Source organism: Podarcis melisellensis (assembly GCF_964234715.1).
Source record: "Podarcis melisellensis genome assembly, chromosome: 1".
Taxonomy (NCBI): domain Eukaryota; kingdom Metazoa; phylum Chordata; class Lepidosauria; order Squamata; family Lacertidae; genus Podarcis; species Podarcis melisellensis.
The window spans coordinates 50,489,534-50,513,095 of NC_138528.1; the positions used below are offsets into that span (position 1 = coordinate 50,489,534).

At 39.7% G+C, this 23,562-nt stretch overlaps 1 protein-coding gene across 5 annotated transcripts in view; it reads left to right on the plus strand.

The window, feature by feature from the left end:
• PHF21A (PHD finger protein 21A) overlaps nucleotides 1–23,562 on the plus strand; it is a 136,975-nt gene that overhangs the window by 94,392 nt on the left and 19,021 nt on the right. For 3 of the 5 annotated variants that reach the window (XM_081906036.1, XM_081906033.1, XM_081906034.1), the window contains exons 6-11: nucleotides 8,573–8,746; nucleotides 12,729–12,983; nucleotides 14,204–14,293; nucleotides 16,277–16,576; nucleotides 19,170–19,268; nucleotides 22,297–22,348. In XM_081906036.1, coding sequence (XP_081762162.1) covers nucleotides 8,573–8,746; nucleotides 12,729–12,983; nucleotides 14,204–14,293; nucleotides 16,277–16,576; nucleotides 19,170–19,268; nucleotides 22,297–22,348 — 970 coding nt within the window. The remainder of the gene's footprint in view (nucleotides 1–8,572; nucleotides 8,747–12,728; nucleotides 12,984–14,203; nucleotides 14,294–16,276; nucleotides 16,577–19,169; nucleotides 19,269–22,296; nucleotides 22,349–23,562) is intronic. The other 2 variants (XM_081906037.1, XM_081906035.1) reach the window with 1 other exon arrangement.

The following is a 23,562-nucleotide window of genomic DNA, read 5'->3' on the forward strand; positions in this document are numbered from 1 at the left end:
TTCCCTAATGGTTTTCAGAATTCACAATTCCAGTGGTTGGCTCTGTGCTTTATGAAATTCTTAAATACTTGATATTTTTGTTAGGCATTTGGGGTTCTAATCCCCCTCATGTTTTTGTAGTAGTTCATTTCCTTTAAAATAAATTATACTCTGATATCTCTGAAGTCATGTTTGTTACTGTTTTGTGATGAAGAGGTATGTATTCGTGTATACACAATTGTTATTTAATTTGTTAAAGTGAACAGTTTGGGGTCCTCAGTATTCTCTTTGGGTTGTAGACACTGGATAACCAATTTAAACACAAAACAGGGCAGTGAACTTTCAGAAAACATTAACTAGTGTGAACACAAATCTGTGGAAAGTGTAATATAAATAAATACATGCATTAACTGCCTGATAAACTAGCACAAAGACAATTAGCTCTGAGCTAACTTTTTAAAATGTGGTGGAACAGAATAAACTCTGCTCCAGTAAGGGGGGGGGGGAGGCTAGTGATTGAAAAACAATAACCCTGCAGTAATACATGAATGAATAGGTAGAACCAATATCTTCACTTGCTGCAAGCACACAACCTCCCCCAAGAAATTTAGAAGCTCTAAGGGTTATGGGAATTGGAGTTCTGTGAGGGGTAAACTATGGTTCCCAGAATTCTTGAGGGGAAGTCATGTACTTTAAATGTATGGTGTGCACTCAACCCAAGAATGAGTCAATCACTAGTGGTTGAGCACAGCAACCACAGAATATTACAAAACTAGTTATGGACATTTGTATTGTTGCAGTTCACACATTTAAGAAGTGGAGAATTTGTCCACGTTTTCCCTGTGGTAAATTGGTTGGCTGTATTTATCCAGAGTGTACAACGCTTAAAAAAACTCTGATCATATTATGGATTGCTTCAGTTCTGTGTTTCTTGTGTTTTGTTTTTCATTTTTGTGTAAGGGGGGACCAGCAGCACCTCATCATTATAAACAAGCATAAGGAAAAATAGTATTCTTGACACAGAGGTAAAACTCCAAGGAGGCTATATTATTAATAGACCCAGCTTTAAGAGTAGGCTGTCATTTATGTGATCAGTGTTGAAAAACAGATAGATCTAATGTTTGCTAACCATTTTTTAAAAGTTTTATTTTACATTCTCATTGGACAGTTATTCTGTAATGTCATGCTTGATTTGCTGAACACTCTTCAGTTGGGAAGATTCCACAATGAAGGGAGAGCACCTCAACGTGCATTTTGATATGATGAATAATTTCTCAGTTGTGAAAACCTGCATTTTTGGTAGTTGTTTTCATTTGCTTGAGCTTTATGGAGAGCTAGCCATCAAGATCTGGGTGGACTAGACCCAGCTTAGCTCTGCTCGCTTAGGTATTCATGGCAGCACCAATTCAGATGAGGTGGGGGGATGTTTCATTTTTCCATAAAAATTCCATGCCTCTCATTAGGAGACCAAAGAAATAAAAAAATAAAAAAATTGTCCAGTAGCACCTTAGAGACCAACTAAGTTTGTTTTGAGTATAAGCTTTCTTCAGATAAATGGTGTCTTCAGATGGTATTTGAAGAAGTGGGGGACTCTAACATTCATGCTGGGCTTGCATAATAATAATAATGATGATGATGATGATGATAGCAGCAGCAGCAGCAACAACAACAATAAATAATAATTATTAATATCTTTATTGTTAAGTAAAAGAACTTTTTGGCTTGTGCTTAAGTCTGAAATATTAAAGTGCTTTGGTTTTTGTTGTTACACGTACTGGTCTTGTAGACTCCATAAAGACTTATCAGATGTGGACAGTTGGTGTTCTTGGTATGAAAGCACAGGGGAGCTCTCGTGTAGAAGGTTAATGGAGTGTAATTATAAAGAAAAATGGACTGTTTGCCCACTCTGTCTCACTATACCTGCTCTGAGAGTGACAAGTACTTGATCTTGTGTAAACCCTAGAGCAGAGGTTCAACTGTCTAAAATTACGACAGTGTAGCTGTCAGACGACCACATTATGAGATATGTGTGAACTTGGTAGGAAAGTTTTCATTCCATTTTGTAGGGCCTCCTTTTACAAAAGGCATTCTTAGAAAGCTCCTGTAAAATACAGTAGTTCTTCTAATTTCTTCTCATTCTCTCCCCTCACCTTCCAAAAAGGTTCTGCTTATCTCATATTATACTTGTTTTGTGATAGTGTGTACATAGTCAGTCATTCTCATATTTAAAAAATCACTTTTGAATTTGGGATTCCTTATACTAGAAGGCTGAGGAATCATTGGGGTGTGTATTCACTCCTAGAACACTGCCAGTATTTTTTAAACTCTAAGTTTCTTTTATTCTTATTCTTTCATTCTTATAACTATTCTAGAATTTTATCTCTCCAACTATTTAGCCTCCATTTAGTTGTTGATTAGTCCTTGTACCGATAGCTTTCCTTAACCTGAATTCACCTCACCCAAATTAGTTTTTTGCAGAATATCATGATTTAGTCATATATCTGGCAATTCTTTTGCACCCTAAAACAAACAGCCAAATCATTTCAGCCTGCTGATAAGATAGGTTCTTTCAGCCCATGACATTTTTTTAAAAAAAGTTTAACTTCAGCTTTCTCGAACACAGATGAACAGTGGCAGAGCATTCCCTGCCAGAGCCCAGGGCAGCATGGCACACTATGGGGGCTGGCGAGACCATGGGCCAAAGCAGCGCTGGGCGGCATTGAGAAGGACACAACAGTTCACGATGGGGCAGGGCACCTTGGTGTGCTCCCCAAAAAACTGTGCCTGGGGCAATGGCCCCGCTCAGTCCCCCCTTTCTACACCCCTGCAGATGACCATAACTGGACAGAGTATTTCAGACGATACCTTATTAGATTATGCTTGGGTGATGGTTTTAATTTTTGTCCAACTTCCTGGAGGTGCTCTCTGCAGTAGGTCAAGTTGGTTGGAGTTTTGGGTAATTATTATGCGAGTCAGAAAGAGACTTGGTGTACAAGTTTTGGCCACTCTTGAAATTGAGACTTCAAGTGACCACGACTGCAAAGCAATTTGTTTTGCTAAGTCTGTACTAAACATTTATGTGGTGATAAGTATTATTGCCATCTCATCAGCTAAATAGCATAATGTTAAATAGCCAGATCAATTTCCTCTCAAGAAAATGAACATGTGGGGCTGATTTCAAGAGATTTTGTATGGAAGTTTAAGGCAGGATATGTACCACATCAGTTGGAGAGTCCATGACTGAGTATCTCAGGACCATAAGTCTACAGATCTGTCGGGACCTAAATCAGGATACAGCAAGCCAAGAATTTTCTTTTTTGTTCAGTTCATTCATGAGAAATTACACGAAAATAAAGTAACTAGTTCTCTGCTTAAAGAAAACCATCATTCTATCCTACTTAAACCTTCTTGTTTTTATATTGCCTCATATTAGACACAAAATTTTTACCCAGTATTTGTTTCCTGTTTGCACAAGGAGTCTGTAATTGCAATGCTACTTGGTTCTTTGCGAGCCCAGGCATAGTGAGCCCAGGTTCACTGGGGACTGGTGGTGTGAGAGTACCAAAAAGTACATGACAACATCTTGGGATTAAAAATGGCCTAAAGTTTATTGATTGCAGATTCTAGTAGGCTTTGGCTTAGGCACTGGGTATGTATCCTGAATCGGTCTGACTGATTGTCTCATTAGGGTTGATCCTGTGTTAAAGCCCCCAGCCCCCATGACACAGATCAAATAGGGTAGACCCACCAGGCCACCACTGGGGAAATTTTATGGCCTGTTAGCCCCCATCTGGGCCTTCAAACAATTCCCCCCCCCCAATGAGCCCATATACCAGGGCACCATCAGGTCCATCTCCAAAACCACACCCAGCAGACTGACTGCAATTGGCAGATTTGAAATTTTATTTTTGGTGGGACATACCAGACGCCCCCACGACCAGCCAAGGCTGTTAGCGTTGCTTCTGGTTGTGCAGGAGAGGACCCCCATATCCCCAAGTAATGTTGGACTTCCAAGTTTATTTGAAATGTGGGCTTTCTGAGCTCACAGTGCTTTCACAAATGGAAATGAAGCAATGAATAACTGGCTTGTGGAGTGCCTATATATAGATAAACCTGGTATTTGGGCAGTTCAGGTTGGAACATTAGGCCAGCCTTCCACAACTTTGTGCCCTCTAAATGTGTTGAACTATAGTTGCCATCATCTCTGACCAAGGCTGGCTGGGGTTTATGGGATAGGGAGTCCAACAACTTCTGGAGGGGCAGCAGGCTATTTCTGTGTCTTCAGTTGTGGTTGCCAAGGGACAGTTGCTGCTTACCATTAGCAGTCAGATATGTTTCATATTTATACTGTAGTTTTTTTTGCAGTTAGCGTCATCTTGTAATGAATTTTATACACAAAGGAACAATTAAAAGATGCACTTATCTATACTGTTTTGTGCTTACGGGGTGTTTCAAAAGAGTTGCCTGGACTTTAGATATTTAAAATATGTAGACTTTAGAAACATGTGTGCGCAATTATGCATAGACTAGGAGCTGTTGATTTTGATCTTGAATCTCCTGTACATTTAACAGCAGAAAGTGTGTTCACAAAGCGGATACAGTTCTGGCAGCTTTATCCTCAAGAATGTTGTTGAACAAAATGTACTCTTAGCTTGATTTAAGGTAGCTTTGACAATGAAATGAAGCAAACGACATATGTCCAAGGACATGAGGTTTTCTAATATTCATGTAATTAGGAAAAGGGTGTGGTAAAAATGAAGCAAAAGAATGTACAAGCAATACAGTGTATGTGGAGAAAATGAACATAATGATTACTACTGATTCAAGGAGCATTGTCAGTCACATGGTCCCCAAAATGCACAACCAGTTTGTGCCAACAAAGTATCCTTCAGAAGTGTATAATCTCCTATGTTTTAATAAAAGCTGCTTAATTGTGTTACTTGTCCATAATTGCACTCTATTCCCTAGCCTGGTCTCATGTCACAGGTGGTCTGGACTTTGACCTTACTATGGATGCCATTGGCTTAGCTGCTTTGATGACACGATGGCAGTTGAAGATGGATTAGTGGTATTGGGCTCCAATGTAATGATGGCCGTAGTCCATGAGTAGCAGCTGGTGCTTCCACACAGGTACACCAGTCATAACAAGCCAACATGGCACAATGGGCCAATGGAAAAGGTCTGGTGCATCAAAGAGTGGAGCCCACATAAAATGTTAAGTTCACTTCAGTTTTGCTGCTATTCTATGTGTTCATAAGTCCTCAGCCAGCAAGCAATGCGACCTGTATGTGGTATCAGACCACCACAGGTCAACACAATGCAGACTGCAACTGTGGCACTATCAGAAGCATGAAGTAACCTAAGCACAGTGCAGGCACCTCAAGAAAGGGAGTTAAGTTATATATTATATGCATTGTGTGATGGAGGAAATAAATAGGTTGAATAATATTTTCCTCGAAAGCATTTGCCCATGTTATGCAAAGATCAAACCCAAGAGAAAGCAGACTACACAACCTTCTCTCACTCATACAGACAGAAGGGATTTCACAGCCATTCTTGCTCCTTCTGGCTCTTTCTCTGAATATCAGGTACCCTGTTTTGAAGCTTTGAAGGGTATTTGGCTGGCTACCATTTCCTAGAAAGCATGTTTGCTTATAAAATACATACACTTCTTATTAGTGTTTAGTTTTGCAATTCTAAAACATAAAACACAGGCAGTCCCTTTAAGCCACTGGCCACCAGTGTAGTGGAGTGTGGCGTGATCCAAGGTAAGTCACAACAGGAGCGCTACCACCATGCAAATATACGGTAAAAAATTGAGAAATAGACCCCCAAATGCATGTTTGGGTTAAAAGTGAGTCCTGGGTCTGAAAAGGTTGAAGATGCCTCCTTTAAACTGAACAAAGGAACTGTCTTGTAATAAGTTAGGGGAGGGGACAGGAAGTGTCCCTGCATGACAACTTTTCACTCTTTATAAATGAGCAGAGAAACAACTTTTCTCCCTCGTTTTGTCTGCTCTTCATGCTAGTAGGCAAGTCTTTAGTTCTGTAAAACTAATGAAAGTTTTCAGGTGTTTCATTCCTATTTTCCTCCACAGCTTTCCTGGGCTTTGTTTCAGGGCCTGGGGGAGGAAGAGTTGTGAATGTGATATGACTCACTTGACTCCTACTCAACCAAATTCCTGTTCCGATTGGTTCTCACTTATGATTGCAGCTTGGCGCATGAGTTATGCGAGCTTAGCTTCCCCTTCTTTCCCTGCTGTTTTTGTTTTGTGATAAAGGACACGGAGCAAATGAATGCTAGTTCTCTGCTGCTGGCTTCCTTGAACTAGGGAACTGGTAGAAAATCACCCTTATCCCCGAACTTCATAAATATAGCTATAGAAAATAAAAAAGAGGCTGTCTGATCTTGTTCGACACAGTAATGTAGTCTCTGTGATGTTAATAGGTGGAGTCATTGTTTGGCAGGTGTAACTGGTTTCTGTTCTATTACTTCCTCTACATTTCTCTGCTTTCTGGAAATGTTCCTTTTGTTCCTGTCTCTGCTTGCTGACATAGCATTTTAAATAGCTTGATAACAGACTTGATGTTTCAGAAAGCAACCTTAAATGACTGATCAATGGTTGAATGCACATATAAACTCAGATATGGAGCAGATTTCTTTGCTTGATGTCAGCTGCCTATATTTCATTTTCATGTGTAAGTTTTCAGGTAAAGTAGTCTAATAAATTCAGATAGTGCAACGTGGTTTGATAAACTACAAACCAGTCTTTTAAATAGCCACTTGCTTGGTTGCCTGATAAGAATCACGTATAGGTAGCCAGACAAGGCACTGACATCCACCTGTCTTGGGAGACAATGGAGGAGTGCGCCTTTGGGGGGCAAAGACCAACTGTGGGAGGTTGCAGCACCTGATAAGAATCACCCATAGGTAGCCGGGCAAGGAAAATAACATACTTTCAGGCCACCACTGAGCCACAAATGGTCAGCATAAGTAAATGTGGGTTGGTGGGGTTCTAAAGTTAGCTAGTGACTGAATTACCTTATTTGCATGTCTGAGATAAGCAGTCATTTCAAAGGACCCAAGTGCCTAGAAATGTCACCTAGATAGGTCAGGAGCCATAGAGTTCTAGAACAGATGACAGAAGTCTGGAATATACACCACTGTAAAGTGGTGGCGGCGGGGGTGGGGTGGGAGAACTTGATAAAAGAATGGACTGAGAAGACAATGTCTGAGTGGATTGAGTAGGCAATGGCTGAGCAGTTTTAAGAGCTGGCCAATGGCCACCAAAGGGAATACGGGGGGGGGGGGGAGAAATCCAAAGAACCTGAAACAGATTCTGCTGTAGCAGAAAACATACGGAGTTAAAATTTGTAGGGACTTGGGTACTCTTAAGAGTTCAGGGTTATTGCTGTATGAAACACTGGACTACTTTTAAGACAAGAGTGTGGAAGCATTTTTTTGCTTGAGAGTGCTCCATTCTCTTACATACAGTCTTTCAGGGACCTCATGCTAGCAGTGGGTGGGGATGAAGCCAAATGTGGGTAGGACACACTCATTCCTTTCTCCACCCTATCTCTCATTTCCCCCTCCTTACTGCCTGCATGAAATTAGCCTGATAGGTTTGTGCAGGATTGAAAACCAGGCAGGTTGCTTGAACTGTGAATGCCCTGGCTGTACCACAGATTCTAGGATGAACTGTGTAGGAACAATAGTGCATGGAGGGATTTCAATTTAAGTGCACGTAACTTCTGGTTTGAGGGCTGTATTATTATTGCTTATCATATTTGATGGTTTCTGCATTCAGCCATTTGGGGGGGGAAATGAGTTCTCTAATGGATGTGTGCAGTGTTTAATTTTTTTAAAAGAGTTTTTAAAGTTGCCAATATTTGTTAATCCATCTTGAGACGCCTTCTGTAAGTGGGGGAAAGTAACTGGTAGCACTTTGGCCTAATGAACCAGTATATTTTTTTCATTTATTTCCTTGATCTGAAACATGACCATACTTTTAGGTACAGATAGGTAGCCGTGTTGGTCTGCCATAGTCAAAACAAAACAAAATTCCTTCCAGTAGCACCTTAAAGACCAACTAAGTTAGTTCTTGGTATGAGCTTTCGTGTGCATGCACACAAGTGTGCATGCACACGAAAGCTCATACCAAGAACTAACTTAGTTGGTCTTTAAGGTGCTACTGGAAGGAATTTTTTTTTTGTTTCATACTTTTAGGATCCCTCTTGAATACTCGGAATGCATACTGAGGAGTTCATTAAGTAGCACCCAATAGGTTGAGAGAACTCGATGATCCTACAGATATGTGCAACTGTAGTGCCATAGTTAATTGCTAAATTACATCTTGTTTGAAGTACATGTCTATTCTGCCACTGCTGCCTGTCAGTTACACTTTCATTGTAACAGCTACTGTATCACACATAAGGGACAGTGCCGATGCAGTTGGCTTGGACCACCTATATTAATCCTTTGAAAGCCCGACAGTAAATGGATTTATACACTATAAATTAAAAACAAGTGTATATAGTGTTTTGCAAGTTAAATAATGTAATGCCTTGTATTTTTGTGTCTGTTTCCATGATAGAAAAGAGTGGTTGAACAGCTGCGGAAGAATTTGATGGTAAAGCAGGAACAGCCGGACAGTAAGTTTCAAATACAACCATTGGCACAGTCAGAAAATAAAATACAAACTCCACAGCCACTACAGCTACAGCAGCAGCAAACTACTGCAGCCTCTCCAAACCTGCTTGGATCACAGGTAAAGTGGTTGAAGGTGTTACACTAATTTTCAAAATGTATTCCTTTCTTAGAATGAAATATATCACTGTATAAAGAAGAGAACACAAAATCAGAGTTAACCTATCATAATCCAGTGCACACTTGCTAGAGAGTAAGTCATATTGAATTCAGTAAGGCTCAATTCTGAATCAACATGTGTAAGATTGTGCTACAAAGCTATCAGTAGCATTTAAGTGAAACAAGAGCACTTTATGAACTTGAGTCTAAGCATGGATTACTCCCTGCTTCCTCAGAAAGCTAAGTCAATTGCTGGATTTTGAAGTAACAGTATTATATGAATCTTGCATGCTTTAGTTTTTTATTTTTTTTTAGGACCCTCATGATGAATTGATGTGCAACACTGCACATCAGGTTAACCAGGTTCTCTTTAACAGTTAAGGCACAGCTAATCTGTGCTAAGCGCTCTGAGTATACACTCTTGCTTTAAGAACTGGATCAGAATGCAGTCCACCTTGCAGCATTTTCTGTAAGGAAATGGAAAATAATGTGGAATTGTCTTGAGTTTTCTCCTTTTGTGGAAATGATTGCCTTCAGAAGTTGTTAACTAAGGAACTACAAGTGTCCAGAGGTCTTAGTTCAATATGTTTCAGCAGCATGAAACAGAATACCAGAAATAATAATATAAAACCAAACAGGCTATAAACAAAGAAATACATAGAAAGGATCCGCATAAACTGCCCCCCACTGTCTTCTCCCCACAAATACAATAACAGAGATTAATGTAGTTGCATCCATAATTGCTGAGGGCATTTGCTGCAATTTAAGTAAGCTTGAATCACATAGTTTAGAAAGCTAGTTGCTTGAATTAGCAAAAAATAAGTTATTTGTGGGTAGACATTTGGCAATCTAGCTTCTGATGAGGCAGAGGAGAATAAACTCTCATCTCAACAGGGAACAACTATTCCTCTTTCTGTTCTCAGCATGATAGAGACTATACTCTAGAGACTGGGAAATCTTACTGAAAATGGTGGCCCCTTGTTAAAGAAAACCCTTTCCCATCAGTAACATGCCATGACACTGTGTTTCCCTATCAGCAGCAAAATATATGGAGCAGAAGCAAGGAAGTGCACAGGGTGATGACATCTGGACACATGCACAAGATGTTACAAAGGAGGAGCTTGACATGAGGCATTTGTTTTTGGCATTTATTTCATTTAGTTCTGTTCTTGGAAACTTTGTCTGGGGAGCCACAGCTCAGTAGCAGTGATGCTTTACATACACAAGGTTTCAGAGTCAACCTGTGGCATTTCCAAGTTAGGGTTGGGAAAGACTCCTGCCTGGAAATCTCTGGCATCTCCGAGTTAGGATCAGGAGAGACTACTAACTGGATTGCTTGAAAAATCATTGCTAGTTAGTGCAAATGCTAAGCTAAGTGCACTAGTGGTCTGACTTCATGTAAGGCAGTGTGTTGGCCCTTTTGGACGGCAGCATATCAGGGCATCATTGCTATTAATATATACACTTTTATCCCACTCTTCAACTGAAGAAAGGGCCCCAAAATGGCTTACAGAGATCAATCTTTGCCCTTGGGCTTACAACTTAAACTAAGTGACACTAAAGAGAATGGGAATTGGTGGGAAGGCGAAGTGGAAAGCCAACTCGGTCATTAGTATGTTGTTACAAAGTTCTTATAAAAACCAACTGGAATAGAAGTAATTCAAGGACAGAATGCAAGCAAAAAACTGCTGCCTCTCCTTTCCTTCTCTCCCTTGGTTTCATTCAGCATGATGGAATGGGCATTGCTAGATCATAGCTGGGAAGAGAGAAAGCTTCATAGGGTGGTGCACTTTCATCAGAAGAGGAGAAAGATCGGGATTGGCCTGCTATGAATATCCTACCATTAATTCATGTCTATACAGAGAATTGCAGGACAGTTGGTGGAATACTTACTTTTTAGTTCGCAAGGCTCTGCTTTGTATGGGAATTGTTCACCTGGAAGTCGATATATATTACTGACTAGGACCACTTCAGATATTGCTCTAGGAATTCAGAATTGTCGGACTCTCATCTGACTTTTCCACTTGATGTGCTTTTAAAGTAACTGAAGCAAAATAATATTTAAAATGTGAGAGAGCAAAGTGTGCATTAACAAGTATATCTTTCAGGTAGCTTGTGAGTCATTTTTTAATTATTGGTGTCTGCTTTTATCTAGAGTTTTGACTGTAAAGGGACACTCATGTTCTTCTCTGTATTCTGTGCTGTGCACTTTGAGATTAACTTCCAGGTCATTTCTGCATTTGTACAAAGTTATGTTCAATGCTAAAGAGCCCTCTAGCGACACTGTATTGAAATTGCTTCTACTCTTTCCTTGCCAGCATCCAATTAGGGTTTTCTTAGAAAGCACTGAATCTGCAACCCGTTCCTTTAATGTGTATAGAGAAAACCAAGTTATAACTTACGTTACACACACATGCATCTCTGAATTGTCTACTCGGAAATTTGCAATGCTTTCCAAATTAGTCTTCTTTAAAACTAGCTAAATATGTGCTTTTTCATTTGAAATAATTATAAACAAAGCATTTTCCACATTGTGCAACAACCACAATAAGTTCTTCAATAAGGGATTTTAGCAGACCTGATTATTTTTAGTTGTGGAATGTGTTGTGTAAATCATAAGAACTAGTGAAAACACTGTCATAATAGTGTTGCTAAAATGTAGTTGTGATGTGCTTTTACTGATTATGCTGAAAGCCCCTCATTTTAGCCTTGATACTTTAGCTTTGAAATATCGCAGGAAATTGAAGGTGTTTCAACAATATAAAATTACATAAAATACCAATTCAATTAAATCTGATAATGAAAAAGGAACAGAGCAACAGCAAAAACAAAAAAACTCAATTCAATATCAAATGCTTGGAAAATTCTGCTAAAGTACACATTGCATCTACTTTGCACCTCAGTGTTCCTGGTTCCATGTTTGCTGAGTACAAGCACACACACCCTGCTGCTCTTGCCCAGTACATTGTGCCCACTATTACAACTGTTGGTGGCCAAGGTTCTCAGACTCCTGACTGCTACTGAACAGTTAGTTCAACACTCTGTCAAGGACATTTCTAGGCTAATTCTCCTAAATTCCCTAGCAACCAAATGTCCATCTACCTGGATTCAGTATTAGCCTGTTAACTCTTATCCATTTGACCACAGCCTACAAACACTGGTTCAAAACAAATCCCATTTGACACTGCCTATGGCATCGTATAAGGGACGCAGGTGGCGCTGTGGGTTAAAGCCTCAGCGCCTAGGGCTTGCCGATCGAAAGGTCGGCGGTTCGAATCCCTGCGGCGGGGTGCGCTCCCGCTGCTCGGTCCCAGCGCCTGCCAACCTAGCAGTTTGAAAGCACCTTCGGGTGCAAGTAGATAAATAGGGACCGCTTACCAGCGGGAAGGTAAACGGCGTTTCCGTGTGCAGCTCTGGCTCGCCAGAGCAGCGATGTCACGCTGGCCACGTGACCCGGAAGTGTCTCCGGACAGCGCTGGCCCCTGGCCTCTTAAGTGAGATGGGCGCACAACCCCAGAGTCTGTCAAGACTGGCCCGTACGGGCAGGGGTACCTTTACCTTTACCTTATGGCATCGTATAGGTACACTAATGTTTGGGGGACATGGAATTGACAAGAGACATGGGGACATTATATGCGCCAAAGCATATACTATCAAGACTAGATTGATTTCACACACAGTTCACCAATGCATTAAGCAAGCCATGGCGTGGTGTTTCCTGTGTGGTTGCACGTCTATATGTGGAAGGTTTATTGAAAGTATTTATAAAGGAGTAGGCTGATTCCATACAGCTTTGACAGGTAAGAAATCGGTGTTTTAAATCTTCCCAGTTGCATTTCCCTTGCATTTCAGCTTCTGCTTTCTCACTTGTGAATTTCTAGAGCAAACTGTCCAGTTTGCGATGAATAGGTTCCAAAGTCTTTTTTGGTTTTTGTTTCTCTTAGAAGACGGTAACTACAGCTTCTATGATCACCACTAAGACACTACCTCTTGTCCTGAAAGCAGCAACAGCAACCATGCCTGCCTCTGTTGTGGGTCCAAGACCTACAATTGCCATGGTGACTGCCATCAATAGCAACCAGAAAACTGTCCTTAGCACTGATGCACAGAACACGCCAGTCAACCTCCAGACAACAAATAAAGTCACTGGTCCAGGAACAGAGGCAGTTCAAATAGTGGCAAAAAATACAGTCACATTGGTAAGTGGTCTTTGTTGCCTAATGTTCTAAGGACGTGAGCCATTTTTTAAAAAATTCCCTTGTTGAAACAGAGATGCATACCCTTTGGGGCATATACAGGTATTGAGAAACTTTGTTTAATGTGAGAAAATACTTTTGCTCTAATGGGTTTCAACTTTTAAAATAATTTACTACTTTAACAAATGATTACTATCATATCATATTTTTCCTTGGTGTGCTGAAAGATAATTGACAACGCACCTTCACTCCAACTTTTTACATCTGCTTGCCAATAAAGGCCCATGCATGGACTTACCTTATGTAGGTTATGGCTTTAAATGTATGTTCCCTTCACTGCTTATATTAAAATTATTTTAATGAGGCTCACCAACATTGACTATTTTTTGCTGCTGCTGGATCCACAAACACATCATCCTGCATGATGGGATCTAGCCAGCATCTTCCTCAACGTGCGAACCTGTCTTTCTCAGGGGCGCTTTTGTGACTAACTAGTAACTCTGATAATCAGTTTCACAAAGTACTAAGCAGTTGAAGCCCGCAGAAATGTAAAAAGTAACTTGAGTGGAAAATATATCCTTGTGAGGGAGGCCAGGCATTTAAACGGAGTTTTGCTGTTTAAATAAGAATTGATCCAGAGCTGCAGCTGTAATGAAATCCATTTATACCCTAAAGTATTTCATTCCCAAAGCAAATTACTGTATATGAAAACAGTGTTCTACACATTTAAGAGAGAACCAGAGTCCTAATGTACTAAATTATTTATCTAGTATCTAACACTTATCCTTCCAGCATTTTTGAATATTATTGTTTATGCCCTCTTATCAAATATTTCAAACCATCCCCCCAAGTTATGAAGCCTTAGCACAATTAAGCATCATGTGCAGCTCCATTTGAATGGGCAGCCAAACCTGATTATTCTTTGTGGTTATTTGTAGCGCATTGACTCGTAAAACAAAGAGGAGAATTCAGAAATGTCAAGGATGAGGGCATATTTTTAAAAATAGTAGAGTTCTTGGGTTTTACATGCTGGTGAAACAAAAGGATACTTAGCTTTATTGTGCCCATGAAATGCCATTTTATTTCAGAATGGCTTGAAGAGCAAGAATCTATTTACTGTGAGAAAGGTAGGCTGTGCCTGAATAGCTTTGAAGTTGCTTATCACACCTATTCCCTTTGCTTAAATTTGTCTGCCTTCCCACACGCCCCACTCTTATTGTTAGCAGGTTCAAGCTACACCTCCTCAGCCCATCAAAGTGCCACAGTTCATCCCTCCTCCCAGACTCACACCTCGTCCAAATTTTCTTCCACAGGTGAGTTTGTCCAAAACAGGGAAAGGGGTAGGAGTGGGGAGTTTGTCCTAAAAGTGTGACTTTGATTGGAAGAAGTACAACACCAGATGTTTCGTATACTTGGTAATAATTGAACACTAACTAATATGCTTTCCAGATTAAATCTCCAGCTTTGCTATCATATTTTTGTTTCCCTGTCAGCTCTCTACCTTGCACTAGTTCTGTAAGAACTGAATTAAGACGAGATGATGAAGAAATGCCTTTCTTGTTAATAACCTTTATATTAATAACCTGAATATTTTTCATAGTTTCTTTGATTAAAGAGACCCTATTTAATGTGAATCCTTAGCCTTTTTGCTAAGCAAAACGTAACTGTAATCTAATTAATGTAGTTTCTAGCTTCCTGCTCCTTTCTTCCAAAGAGGAGCAGATTTTATCTAGAAATAACTTGAGCTGCAACCTTTTTGAAAAAAATCTGATCTTTTACCCAAAGATGAAGGCATTATGTAATAGATTGTTTGCAGTATTTTAAATTACTAGAATTAATATAGTTGCTCTCTCTCAGAGGATGCCATCTGTATCTCATTGAAGCTACATCTCTTCTCCTACCCACATTGTTGATTTTTAATGTAGTTGTTATTCAAATTCCTAGTTGTAATGTCAACAATCATTACCCAGTTATGAAAGAGAGGAAAGTGTGAAAATATTAACTGCTGCACTATAGATATGCCCATCCAATGCTCTAGTCACCTGCATTTAACCCAAAGAAAGTTAGATGGGCTCAAAAATGTAATCCCTGATTGGAGGAGAGGGCTGTGTAATTCAGAAACTAGCTACTCTTGCCAACATAGTTGATCTAATAATAAATTAGAATGCATAGCCATTTGTATCCAATTTAGACACCCTAGATTTTAGAAATACTTCAAATTAACAGACCTTTGAATTCCCCCAGATCTATCCAAAGATATTTTGGTAATGCAATTGTATTTGATAACCTGCTTAGACTCCCCTCAACACTCAGTATTCCTTGAGAATAGTATAGCATTGCAAGTTGTGCTTCCAGACCTGTGCTTCCAGAACCAGTATATCCTTTTAAAGTATGATTAACATTGAATATGTGAAGATACAAAATGAACAAACAAAATGTAACATACAAAATGATGGCAGTATTGTAGAAATGTACAAGAATGTGTGGTTAACATCTGCGCACTAGCAGTTAATGCATAGTGCAGCCATCACTAGCCTGGCAACTTTCAAGTGTTTTGGACCACAATTCCCTTCAGCCACAATCACAATGGGATATTGTGAAGGAGAATGAAAATCGTAGTTCAAAACCTCTGGAGGACAGTAGGCTGTGGAAGGCAAATACAGTGCAACAGTCATAGCTGGAATTAAACAAGATTTGGGGTGGTTTTAAAAGTGTGGTAGGCCTGAAATGTATGTGAGGGTTACATTCCAGGAGTCTCCATGCAAAGACAAAATCATTCAAAGTCAGGAAACCACACACCCAACCTGGAACTGCCTTCCTCTGCAAATAATTCCTACCCATCTTGATATTGGCACACTGAGCGGGCAAGATCTTGGGAGCCTTGCAGAGCCTTCCTGGACCCTCATGCAACCTTCTGAGAGTCCTATAAGTAAGGCAGAGGGCTTAAAAACTCTTTCCATGGCAGGAAAACTGGGTGCTAAAAGAGCCTTGTTTTCCAGGCTTTGGAAGGTCACATGAGGGCTCTGGAGGCTTTTGTGAGAGATTGCGTGGCCCCTCCTGAGGGTTTTTTCCAGTCTCCCACTGCTTTCTATTTATTTTTTGGCAAAGTATGCAAGGCTGCAATTGTGTAAGTTTTGGGCCTACTGTAGTTCTTTCCAGTGCAGATGTGTAGCACTATAATACAAACACTATTGTAATCTGAGTCATATTTGTTGGCACAGCCATAAGTTATGTGTTAATTACTATATCTTATCTATGCATGTGGTCTGATACAGGTTTTTTTCTCTCTTATGTAGGTTCGACCTAAACCTGTTGCCCAGAACAACATTCCTATCGCCCCTGCCCCACCTCCTCCTATGCTCGCTGCTCCTCAGCTTATTCAGAGGCCTGTGATGCTGACAACAAAATTCACACCCACCTCCTTACCTTCCTCTCAGAATTCCATACACCCAGTCCGTGTAGTGAATGGGCAAACAGCAACCATAGCCAAAACTTTTCCAATGGCACAACTCACCAGCATTGTTATAGCAGCCCCAGGTACCAGGCTTGCTGGACCTCAGACTCTACAAATCAGCAAACCAAATGTTGAGAAACAGGTACAGATGGAGAAATGCATTAGTAGTTTAAACTGTGAATTGTTTCCTTCTCCTAAAGTCAATAGAATTAATGGAGATACAAATGCAATTAACCCTAACATAAGACCTGTCCTCTCATTGCCTCTCCTGTGGTTGGGAATCTTGTGTGACCGAGAGCAGGGCTGTGCCCACTAGCCCTTCCACCACCACTTAGACTCTCCATATGTTGGAGAAACCTGGGCAGGCTTCCTGCACAATTTGGAATAGGGATGGGTGAATCAGTCCATTTCCAGCCTGTGTCCATTTCCTGTGTGTGCTCATAAGTGCATTCCATCCTGCTTCCATATTAAGCTGAGCAGTTTTTAAAAGACTGTCCAAAACTCTGCATTTAAATACATAAATATGTATTTTAATATCAAAATATGTATTTAGTTGTGTATTTTCCAAACTGGCGTTTGGAAAGCCTATTTTATCCTAAAGCAAATTCCCAATTTTTAATGCATTTTGATACTTTTTTAGAGCCAAGAACTATATTGCAAAATTTGGAGAAGTGCAAAATCCAAAGTATAATTATGTTTCAATCTATTTAAAAATGCAGGCCAAGTGAAATTTTCCTCCATCCCAAATTTATAATCCTGATTTCACTGGATTCTATATCACAGGGGGCGGATACACATATAGGGTAGGCTCTCCTGTTCTGAGGTTTCTTGCAATGTATAGATGGGGCAGGGTTGGCAGGAGAGGATGCGGGTGGACAGGCCAGCAAGTCACAGCACTGTTCTCTGTCTCATGCCAATCGTGAGATACAATGTGTGAATAGAGATGGTTGATAATACCTTGTTCCTCAGACAGGGATTGGGAATGTAACAATAATTCATAATGAGTGAGCAGTTAATTTGTGATTTTATATATAGTACATCAGAATAATTAAAATTTACTCGTTTTCTGCTTTTTCTGCTGCTTCAGCATAAAACATTAACCATCAAATAATATTTATCCATAATCTTGCTGACATTTATGATGAAGCAGACATGCAGATGACTTAATTACCATCAGTTTCAGCTAACCTTTTGTAAGTAGTTTGTAATGCTGGACATTTGAGAATTTCCTCTAATTCCATCTATCAGATGTAGGCCTTTTTGTGCAAATGCACTTTAAACTGACCTTTGAGTCTACTGATCTGTCTTCTCAAAAGCTTGCTTGGTTTCAGTCTTTTAAGCTTGACAAATTTGCCATGAGCAGTTATTTTTTAAATAGACAGAAGTGTGCCACCTTTCCCCCAAAAAACTTACATTATCGTCCTCTCTACAAAACACTCTGAAGCAGATGCAAGGTGATATGGCCCTGCAACAGGTGGCAATGTGCCAAGACTGGCCACAACTCTAGGTTCCATAGAAGCAAGGACCTTCAGCAAAAACCCTAGTGCTTAAATGTGGACGAAAATCCTATGCATAGTACCAGTGCAGAGAAACTGCCTTTCAACCCTTATGTACTGAGGAAGGCTGCTTCCAGTCTGGTCATGGCTTTTCTTGTCATAAATAGGCAGAAAGTTTTCTCAAGTGTGAACAGAGCCAGACCTCTCTTTTCCACTTACCAGTCTTAGGAACACACACACACACACACACACACACACACACGTATTTATTTATAATAAAAGGTATACCCTCCTTCTTTTATTTTCTAAGTGAGATGTCCAAATTGGCCACCGTCATTTCAAATAAAACAATTAAGAAACAAGGTTTCATCCTCACTTGTCAAACCATTGGTCTAGTTTGCGCAAGCCACAAACCATAGTTTAGTGTTAGGTTCTTGAGTTACCCCCTCTGCTCTTCCAGCACAACTGCAGTTATAGTGTTAGTTGTGGTTCATCCAAACAAGCAAGTGGGATCACACAGTCTAGTAAATGGGACCGAGAAGTAATTCAAAATAATTCACAATTTCAAACAATATGGTTCAAGTTATTTCTTCATGTTTCTCATTTCTGAGTGAACACATTGAAAACATATTTGTCATCTTAGAACAGATGGATCTAATTTTGTGACATCACAGCTATGTCATAAAGTGGGAATCATTGGGCAGGCACTTATGATGCAATATGCTGGGGATTATGACATCACTAAGCGAATGAGTTTCAGGAAAACCCAGCACTTGGGAATTCTGGAGAACTTATCTTCAGGCAAATTCTTGTTATAGTGAATAATGAATGAGAGAGATGCAAGGTGCATCTCTCAGACAGATTATTGTCTGGACAAGCTTTTCATGGAATGTTATTTCACAAAACGTTCTGCTTACCAGGTCTCTCTTATACATAGCCCCTCTTATCCACAGCATGGATGCAAAGTTATTATTATTACATGATCTAGTTGCTGAATTGGGCTACTTAAGTGTTGCAGTTGTACCCTTGATGTTCTAAATAGTAATTTTTATTTGGGATTGTGTTTTCACTACTTAAAATGTACCACACTTTTTAAAGGAGCTCTTGGGGAAAATAGTGTATTGTTCGGATTCCTTTCCATCCGTTTCTTCGTTTTGGTAAAGAAAAACACTGGCCGCTGTTTTTGTTTGTTTAGGAATTTAAGAAACCCGTGTTCACTTGCTGTTGATTCCCTTTCAGACTATCAAGCCCCAAGCGGAAACAGAGGAGAAGCCAACAGAGATTCATACAGTTGCTCCTCCTGCACCACCCAAACCAAAACGAGAAGAAAACCCACAGGTACTAGTACAAATATCTACAATATCCTTTTGTGGGGTTGGGCAGATTTTTTTTAAAAAAATCTGTCTTTAGAAATGCTTATTTTCATCTACATTTTAATGCCGCTTTTCCTCTTAAAAGAGATTCACATTCTTCACAGTGTTATTGCTGCAATGAAGAGGTCTATATGTCTGAGGAATGCTATATCTAGCCACAAATTCCTGTTCACCAAATATTTTCAGGGCTGGAAGAAAGAATGCAAAAGCTCCTGACTTTATGATAATGATGCTTGTATGTAGCACCTAAGGGTGTTCAAAGTGCTTCATGTTTTCTTAGTAATTTTTGCAATAACCCTGTAATGGAGGCCCCATATTCCAGAAAGGAGGCTGAAAGAATCTAGCCTTGCTTTAAGTTCTTGTCTAAGGTAAGGCTTGAAGAGTGGCTTTTCCAGCTCGCTCTACTGTGCTATATACATAGAAATCCCAAATTGCCCTTAGCTCTTTTGAGTGTTCAGATTGCATCACGCACGGCAACTTCTCCATTCCCACAGGCACATTTTAAACATGTTTCGGTTGGCCTTGTTTGGCTAAGGAAAAGTTGTATTCGCTGGTGCCTTGACTGCCCCTCCCCTTTGCAAAGGTAGCATGGGGGCTTAAGGATGTCCCAAGAGATTTTGTGCAAGGATGCCCAATACACTCATCCTACACACACACACACACACACACACACACACACACACACCTTTCCTGAAAGCTGAGCGTGCCCTGACACCTCGGCTTGAAGGTGCTCCAAGTGTCTCCAGCCCTCCCTTCCCAGGCCTTTCATGATGTTGCCCCTTCATAACCTTTCCTGTTATGAAACACCAAAGATGAACATACACCCTGTGAAAAATCTCATAATTATGGTTTGTATAACAAATAATAAGACCCAAATTATATTCACATAGTAGATCTATTGGACTGGTACATGTTTTAATACCTATACAAATTTAACAATAAAGCTACAGCTCTCTGGTAACCATCCATTTCAACAAATAGGATTTTTGTTTAATCAAGCTCCTGAAAATTTGCATCATGTAAGTTTGAAAATAACACATTATAAATAACATAAATGCCTGTGGATTTATTTTGTTTTCTGTGGAACAATGACACATTTAAGTGAGTGTGTGAAGGTTCCCCCAGCTGTTAGAAAAGAGAGATTGGGTGAGTTTATTCTTTCCTTGGGTGAGTGGAGTTATAATAGCATTTCAGACAGCTTGTTTTCTATGAATACCTGCAACTCAGAAAAATACTTCTGATGAAATGGACTGTAGTCCACAGAAGCTTCTACCATAATAGATTTGTGAGTCTTCAATGTGCCACAATTCTTTCTTTTCTTTTCTTTTTCTTTTTGTTGCAAGAGGCTAACATAGCTATCACCCTGCAAATCTTTCAGAAAGTGCAAGTTAAGAAACCTGGATTCTGGCAGCTTGAGCAACACACAAAATCAACTGGAACTAGTGAATCTCCCTTGGGGCCCATTTAGACAATATTCTACCATCAAAATTCTGATTTATTTTTTTAAGGGGGAGATCTTGGTTTCCCTCTCTGCACAGGGAGAAGATATTAAACGAGCCAAGAGAGTTCACTTTTTACTAATTTACTTAGTATTGTCAGAATCTGAAATACTTTTTTGCTCCACTGTGGATGTCCTTTTGCAGTCCATGTGATTCATATACAGAGAAAGGGAATGAGGCCAAACATTGTCACACAGGTCTAGTCTCTTGAATTCTAAAACATGGTTCATGGAGTTAAGAAATCATAGACTGCAAATACTTGACCTGAACAGTTGTGCGAGATGAGATGAAAGTGAGCTACTGCTTTTTGAATCTCACGGTTCTCATGCCCTAAAACTTTTTATAGCAGTCTAAGAATAGCATAACTTGGATGTCTCTTTAAAATAGATACATACAGCTGTGATGTTCTGAGCAAACAGCTTATGCAGCAATCATCTGGACAGTTCAGAAATCCCTGTTTGTGCTGGAAGGTTTCCACGTTTTCAGGTTTTGAGTAATCTCCAGTTAGATAATTCCAGTTAGATAATTCATAATTCAAATCACACTATGTTCTGTTTTCATTTTCATAAAGTATAATGTTATTTATTATTTTATTCATTTATACATTGCTTGATTGTAAAAACAAACAAACAAACCTCAAAGCAATTTACAAAATGATAAACCATAAAATCATGAGATTTTTACGATATATCTGATACACATGCAGGTTTATACAGGGATTTTTTTTAATTTTTCAAATTAGTTTTGAATGGACAGCAAAGGCCTAGGGTGCAGCTGAACTGTTAGGTGCAGAGTTGGGGGCTATTTGTAAATAGTGGTCAGAGGAAGCTGAAATGCAGAGAAGTACAGACAGTGTATCTAATTAGCAGTGGTAATTCACAAAGCAGTTGTTGGTAATACAGACATCCTAGCATAGTTATGCTAATTAACTTACTCAGTATGCTAACAAATATTTCGTCTTAGGTCAGTCCACAAGTGATAGCATTGTGCTTGATGTATTGTAATTCAGCAGTTACAGGTGCAGTTGGTTTTAAATTGGTGTTTCTCTGCAGCAACACTTGTGTCTGCACTTGTGTCTTTTAACTAACAAGTCCATGCTTCTGGGAGCCCTGGCCTAGTCAGACTTTAGGAATCACCTATATGCATCTATGTCGTCCAGCCTTTATGAGGTTGCTGTAGAAAAAACTAGTGTACCTGCTGCATAAAGATTTCTGTGTAAAGTGTGGAGCTGCCTTCAGTCTCATAGATCCACAGAGATGAGCTTGCCAACCCTCCTCTTTGAACTAAGGGATATGCAAGTTGTATAAAGATACATAGTGCTGTTATTTGCTTCATTTTATGAAGTGCCATTTGAGATATACAGGTGATGCATGTTTTTGAAGAATTGCTCAGTGAAAATTGTATCACTTTTTTAAAGCTACTATTTCACCTTAAAAGAAGTTTAGTTCCTCTCTTAATTTGATTGAATTGTTTTCTTCTTCTTTTCTGATACAGAAACTTGCCTTCATGGTGTCTCTTGGACTGGTTACACATGACCATCTAGAAGGTAAGAAAAATGACTATGGCTGCAATCTTTGCACACTATCAAGGAAAAAGTTTATTTAACCTAATGGTGCTTACTTCCAAGTAAATAAGTTTAGGATTGAGCTGCATAAATTCCAGAGCTCTGGAATTAATGTACAAGTTTCAAATATTTCTGCTTAGAGTGCATACTTTCCCATGTATCAAAGTTTAAAATATCAGTTTTAAAAAGTGAAATATTTTCTGTTCAAGGTTCTGGGTTGTTTCCTGGAGTTGAAAAAATTACCAAATAGGATGATGATCCTAAATGCTAGTCTGATTTTTAGGTTTCTCACTAGGAGATCTAAGGCCACAAATATGGTTTCTTCAATAGCAGAACCACCACAGTACTATTTTTCAAATAACTTAATTTCCTTTATCAATTAATTAGCACATTGTTTAAACTGAGGGAAATTATTCTGACTGGTGGGCTGGATCCTAGGTTCCCTCAACCCTGGCAGCAACTCTGCCAATCAGCTGGTCTCACTATGAAGCCAGGTGACTAATTTTTCATTTCTGTGCAACAAAGCGTGCTGCAAAAGAAAACATGAGGCTTGAAGTTTTACTCATCAGCTGAAAGGCAGTCACACCAAGTCTCTTTTCTGTAAGGATCAGCTGTGTTGCCAATTCAGTGGGCAGTGACACCAAGGCTACTTTGTGCACAGCGGATCCATCAGCCCACTGCGGTTCCATCTGCTCCACTTTGAACAACAGGGAGCATGCTTTAAGCTCTCAATTGTGCTTTCGCAGCCACATCTCTACCTGCCCCACACCTGTTGTCACATATAGTCAGGTGTGGGGCACATGGGTGTGGTTTGGGGAAAGCAGCCTCCCATGGCCTGGAGATTCCTCACCCCTGGGTTAAATATATTTAAATGGTTTTGTACCTTTAAAAAAAGTTTGCAGTATTTTGATATGAAGTTGTTATAATCCACCTTTGGCTCATTGCATTGAGAAATACTGGGATATAAGTCAAGCAAATAAATCAGTCTTCAAACAACTCCCTGCTTCTGGCAGAAATAAGTTGCCAACAACAAATTTTGTGTGGCACAGAATGTGGAAGATAAAAAGATCAGCTGAGAGGTTTTGGAAGAGCAGGAAATGCTTTCTTAAGCTAATTTACTTTCTTTTACTTAACTTTCCACTTTACTTTCAACCCATTTATATAATATGGATGTTTCTTCAGAAATAAGTTTGCAA